Genomic DNA, 6708 nt, shown 5'->3' on the forward strand with positions numbered 1-6708 from the left:
ATATTCATCAGTGTGTTTTAATTTGTGTAAAATGCCATGAAGGAAATGCCACGGTCATTTGGGTGGACACAGTTTTAATCAGAATTGCTATCTTACTCGTAAGATACAACCTTTAGCTTTACGGACTAGATAATCTAACAAGGAACCTCATCCATTGGCTATTTAATATATCGTTTTGGAACATCTACTGGCACCTTACTGGTCAGTTCAGGCCACCGTAGATTCTCCTGGGATGGGGAGGGGGGGGGGGGGGGGGGGGGGGGGGGCAGGGGTACTCACCTCATCTGCCTCCAAATCCTCCACATTACCCTCTAATCGATAGAATAACCACACACACACACACACACACCTCTAATCAATAATAATATTCATCAGAATGGATTCGCTTGCATTATTTTAAATAGTTTACAAAAGTTGTTCCATGCAATATCCTTTAAACAGTGTGCCTCTGTGTGTGTGTGTGTGTGTGTGTGTGTGTGTGTGTGTGTGTGTGTGTGTGTGTGTGTGTGTGTGTGTGTGTGTGTGTGTGTGTGTGTGTGTGTGTGTGTGTGTGTCTGTGTGTGTCAATGCATATATGTGTGAATGTGTGAGTGCATTTGAATAAATGTGTGTGTGTTTTTGTGCATGTGAGTGAGTGTGTGTGTGCCTACGTGCCCCCTAACCCTGCCCCCCCCCCCTGTCCCCAGAGGAAGGAGCTGGGGGTGGTTCTGACCGACTGCAGCTGTCTGGCTCTGGACCTCCACCGGGTCTTCTCCTTCTACTGGCAGCTCCAGCACCGCGACTACATCCCCTCCATCTGGTCCCGCAAGGTCCTCGCCCTCTGGGGCAGGCAGGAGCCGCTGGAGCTGAGCCTCAACGCCTCCGCCACCGCCGCCTACCTCTCTGTGAGGAGACCCTAACCCTAACCCTAACCCTAACCCTCTCTGTGAGGAGACCCTAACCCTAACCCTAACCCAGACCCTAACCCTAACCCTAACCCTAACCCAGACACAGACCCTAACCCTAACCCTAACCCAGACACAGACCCTAACCCTAACCCAGACACAGACCCTAACCCTAACCCAGACACAGACCCTAACCCTAACCCTAACCCAGCCTTCATCGCTGTGAGGAGAGCCTCTGTTGATCCTTTCTGCATTCATACCACGCTGTTCTATCAGCAGCCTCAAAGCGCTGGGCCATGCTGCCAAACATTCACACAGTCATGCACCCATTCACGCACATAGTCATACACCCTTTCACCCATTCATGCACACAGTCATACACACATTCACCCATTCTTACACGCATCCACCTATTCATGCACACAGTCATGCACACATTCACACCTATGGTGGTGTGTGAAATGTGTACACACACATACGGTGTGTATATGTCAAGACGCCTCACCCTGACTGCTCCTGACCAGCTGGCTGTCGCCCTGCGTGGTCGACTCCGCCGTCGGTGTGTGAATGTGTGCGTGAATGGGTGAATGTGAGGCAGTGTTGTAAAGGGCTTTGAGCGGCCACTGGTTTGAAAAGGGCGGCATAAATGCAGACTATTTACCAATTTTTGGAACGTAGAGAGAATTTTAATGAGTAAGACAAAAATGTATTCAGAAACTGAATAGCCTTCCCTCGCTTTAGACACATAGAGACCCTCATGAGGACTCTATGGGACCAGACCTCCTCCTCCTCTGACCCAGTATGTCCCCTCTCTCCTCCTCTGACCCAGTATGTCTCTCTCTCCTCCTCTGACCCAGTATGTCCCCTCTCTCCTCCTCCTCCTCTGACCCAGTATGTCCCCTCTCTCCTCCTCCTCCTCTGACCCAGTATGTCTCTCTCTCTCCTCCTCCTCCTCTGACCCAGTATGTCTCTCTCTCCTCCTCCTCCTCCTCTGACCCAGTATGTCCCCTCTCTCCTCCTCCTCCTCTGACCCAGTATGTCTCTCTCTCCTCCTCCTCCTCCTCTGACCCAGTATGTCCCCTCTCTCCTCCTCCTCCTCTGACCCAGTATGTCCCCTCTCTCCTCCTCTGACCCAGTATGTCCCCTCTCTCCTCCTCCTCGTCTGACCCAGTATGTCCCCTCTCTCCTCCTCTGACCCAGTATGTCCCCTCTCTCCTCCTCCTCCTCTGACCCAGTATGTCCCCTCTCTCCTCCTCTGACCCAGTATGTCCCCTCTCTCCTCCTCTGACCCAGTATGTCCCCTCTCTCCTCCTCCTCCTCTGACCCAGTATGTCCCCTCTCTCCTCCTCCTCCTCTGACCCAGTATGTCCCCTCTCTCCTCCTCCTCCTCTGACCCAGTATGTCCCCTCTCTCCTCCTCCTCCTCTGACCCAGTATGTCCCCTCTCTCCTCCTCTGACCCAGTATGTCCCCTCTCTCCTCCTCTGACCCAGTATGTCCCCTCTCTCCTCCTCTGACCCAGTATGTCCCCTCTCTCCTCCTCTGACCCAGTATGTCTCTCTCTCCTCCTCCTCCTCTGACCCAGTATGTCTCTCTCTCCAGACCTCCTCCTCGTCTGACCCAGTATGCGTCTCTCTCCAGAGCTCTCCAGACTCCTTCTGTCCTAAGGGGCGGAGCCGTGACGTGGAGGCGGTGCAGCAGGTCATCCGGAGCGCCCAGACCTTCCTCCTCATCTCCGTCACCGACTACCTGCCCCTGCTCAACCGCACCTACAGAGGAGCCTTCATAGCCAGGTACACCCTCACCCTAACCCAGATACAGACCCTAACCCTAACGCTAACCCTAACCCAGATACAGACCCTAACCCTAACCCTACCCCTAACCCAGATACAGACCCTAACCCTAACACTAACCCTAACCCTAAACCCGACACAGACCCTCACCATAACCCTAACCCAGATACAGACCCTAACCCTAACCCTAACCCAGATACAGACCCTAACTCTAACCCTAACCCTAACTCTAACCAGGACACTGTTAGAGGTACACACCCTAACCCTAACTCTAACTCTGAACCCGACACAGACCCTAATCCTAATCCTAACCCTAACCCTTGCCCTAACCCAGACACAGACCCTAACCCTAACCCTAACTCTAACCCTGACCCTAACCCTAACCCTAACCCTAACTCTAACCCTGACCCTTACCCGACCCTTGCTGTCTGTTCCTCCTGTTCCTCGAGGTGCAGACCCGGACCCCTTCAGCAGGTAGAGTAAATATGTTGACAATACGTTCGACTCAGGGGCTTCATGTCTCCCACCGCACCCCGGAATAAAGTGGTGTTGTTCCAGTACAATATTCTGCTGATTAGAATCACAACGTTGTTTGATCAGAGCGTTCATTTATTGCAAATCAAACCTTGATTGACAGCAGTCTGATCCTATAGCGTTGGGCATTGTCAGATCGACAACTCTCTAGCCCAATGGCGTTGGGATAGGGAGTTTTAGACCCGCCCCCTGCTTATAGCCTCCAGTAGGATGACCTCGGGACGACCTCCCTCTGCAGGTACTGGTCGCCCATCGACGAGGTCATCAGGGAGGCGGTGATCCTGAGGGGGGTCAGAGTTCAGCTGCTCATCAGCTCCTGGAGCCACACCCACCCCCTGACGCTCAACTTCGCCAACTCGCTCACGTCCCTCTGCATCGAGCTGGACAACTGCTCCCTGGAGGTGGTGCGTGGAGGGGGACCTCCTTTAGCCTGCTTTAATTACCCTTTATTGTGTTATTATTCTTATTTTTTTATCTTTCATTTGTGTAGTTCATCTTACTTCATTTTATTATTTTTTTTATTATTTTTTATTATTACTATTATTATTGTTATTATTTATTTTTATTTTTATTAATTCTTATTATTATTATTTATTATTATTTATTTTTATTTATTTTTATTTAATATTACTATTATTATTATTATTATTATTTTGATTTACGAGACCGACCTGGGTAAGCGGTTGAAGTTGAGTGAGTGAGTAATAGAAATGATATTTAATTTGATTAGAAAACATTTTATTCAATTACATTCTATTTTTAAATGTTCATTTGAATTGTATAACTCTTCACCGTTCTTGCTATAACTCAATAACCCAACCAGAGTCACACATCTCACTTCTCATTACTGGAAGCTGTTATCCCCAGCACTGTCCCACCTGTTAAAGAGCCCAGACTGTGTGTGTTTCTGTTGTGTTTCTGTTGTGCGTCCTCTTGGGTCTCCTGATCTCTGCTCAACTCGTGTTCGTTGCAGAAGTTCTTTGAGCGGCGGGAGGAGGGAAAGGACGTCCAACACGGCCTCAACCACAACAAATACATCGTCACCGACAACGCTGTGTACATCGGTACGACACACACACACACACACACACAGTGTACATCATAGGACACACACACACACAGTGTACATCGTAGGACACACAGACACACAGACACACATATACACACACACATACACACACACACACACACACACACACACAGACGTACAGACGTACAGACAGACACATAGAGCCCCACACGCATACACACACACAAACACACACAGACAGTCACAAACGCACACACACACATACACACTCACACAGACAGTCACTGACACATACATAAACACACACAGACAGACACACACACACCCACACCCACACCCACAAACACACCCACACACACACACACACCCACACACACACACACACACACACACACCCACCCTCTCTCAGCCAGGTGTTCCTGTCCACAGGGACCCACGACTGGGTGGGCCGGGAGTTCTCGCTGAACGCGGGGGTGGGGCTGGCCCTGGAGGCGCGGCCCGGGCCGGGGCCGCGGGGGGGCGGCCTGGTGGAGCGCCTCGGGGACGCCTTCAGGAGGGACTGGGGGTCCCGCTACGCCCAGAGCCTGAAGAGCCACCAGGGGTCCGGGGGCCACAGACCCCTGAGCCAGCACACCCCCGAGCCCCCCGGGGGCCACAGACCCCTGAGACAGCACACCCCCGAGCCCCCCGGGGGCCACAGACACCAGCAGCCCGCTGAGCTGAGGAGACACCGGGGGTAGGGAGGGAGGGGGGGGGAGAGAGGAGGGGGGAGAGGGAGGAGGGGGAGGAGGAGGAGGGGGAGGAGGAGGGGGAGGAGGAGGGGGGAGGGGTGGGGAGGGAGGAGGGGGGAGAGGGAGGAGGAGGAGGGGGGAGGAAGGGGAGGAGGAGGGGGGAGGGGGGGAGGGAGGAGGGGGGGAGGGGGAGGAGGGGGGGAGGAGGAGGGGGGAGGGAAGGGAGGGGGGGAGAGGGGGAGGAAGGGGGGATGAGGGGGAGGGGGAGGAGGAGGAAAGACACCGGGGGTAGAGGAGGAGGGGGGGAGCAGGAGGGGGAGGGGGAAGGGGGGAGGAGGAGGGGGAGGGGGAGGAGGAGGAGGGGGAGAGAGGAGAGAGGAGGAGGAGGAGGTTCGAGGACGGTTGACGAAGCACATCGAGTCTTTCAGCAAAGTTTCGCGTAGCGATTAAATCAAAGAGGCTGATTATATTTTTTCAATTTTATTTTATTTTATTTTAATTTATATGTTAGCTTTAAGTTAGCCCATTTTAAAAGTACGGATAACCCTGAGATTAGCAATGTTTAAAAACATTTGGGATTATGTGGATACACAAGAAAAGAAAAGAATATAACGCAAGTCTAGTCATTTTAACACGTTTAATGCCGAAATTGTACACATTCTAACTTTTATTATATTATATTTTATTTTATAAAATAGTTGAAAAACATTTGTTAGTTGCACCTTGAATGCTGGAGTAATGGTTTTGACCATACGACAAACAATAAGTAGCCTTATGACCTCTACTCATTAATCAATAGAGGAGGAATCAACAGCATATGTGATGCATATATCTGAGATCATGAATGGAACTGTATTTTGTATATTGCCTGTGATTAAAACATGTAAGGGCTTTTTCAGACAATGATTCATGTTATTATTGCAAAGTTCCAGATACACCACATCTTTACGTTTGTACTCGGTATGGCAGTACCCACCTGTTCTTAGATAATGAATACAAATATGATAGACGGTTTCACCCTCACTTTATGATTATTGTTTTGATTGGTTTCATATTCTCTTAAAAGGGTGATAAGGCGCCTTCACGGTCCTGGTGATAACGAGACGACCCGTCAGTCATGACGGTCACGCCACACCTGTTCGCGACAGCGACCGTTCATGTGCACTGCGTTCAGAATCTAAAAGTTCTTCACAGCAGGGTTTTTTATCCGATAAAATCCAGTCAGAGCTTAACAGAACTTAGTAGGATCAGTTTCAAGTTTGAACGCCTTTATTTCCTTAGCCTATCACCTACTATCCTTTTGCTTTTATTTATGAGAAGCACATTGTGTTGCCACTGCGTGGAAGGCAACACTTCCCCTTATCTAGAGCTGGGTTACCAGTACACAACGTTTAAAACTGAGCAAAGTCGATGCCAACAGACGGTTACAACGTCAATCAATAGTAAAGTATGTGATATGATGGTTGATTCTTTTATATTGAGTAAAACGTTCATGTTCCGCCATGTTCATGTAAAGCAGGGGTCTCAAACTCAATTTACCTGGGGGCCGCTGGAGGCAGATTCTGGGTGAGGCTGGGCCGCATCAAGTTTTCCACAAAAAAGTACAAATATCCAGTCTTCTCAAGCTTTACTATTAACAGTTCTGTAACATGAATGCTTTTTTGAACATGAATGGCTCTTTTAAACATGAACGACTTTAAAACATGAACCTTCTTCAGAACATGAAGTGTCCTTCTGA

General features: G+C 50.1%; 1 protein-coding gene across 1 annotated transcript in view; it reads left to right on the forward strand.

Moving 5' to 3' along the window:
* pld5 (phospholipase D family, member 5) overlaps positions 1–4979 on the forward strand; it is an 11855-nt gene extending 6876 nt beyond the window's left edge. Inside the window, exons 8-12 of the mRNA XM_056587332.1 lie at positions 687–884; positions 2524–2675; positions 3448–3613; positions 4183–4273; positions 4669–4979. Of these exons, the coding sequence (XP_056443307.1) occupies positions 687–884; positions 2524–2675; positions 3448–3613; positions 4183–4273; positions 4669–4979 (918 nt within the window). The remainder of the gene's footprint in view (positions 1–686; positions 885–2523; positions 2676–3447; positions 3614–4182; positions 4274–4668) is intronic.
* Positions 4980–6708: the final 1729 nt, after the last annotated feature.

This window comes from Gadus chalcogrammus, chromosome 3 (genome assembly GCF_026213295.1).
Source record: "Gadus chalcogrammus isolate NIFS_2021 chromosome 3, NIFS_Gcha_1.0, whole genome shotgun sequence".
NCBI lineage: Eukaryota > Metazoa > Chordata > Actinopteri > Gadiformes > Gadidae > Gadus > Gadus chalcogrammus.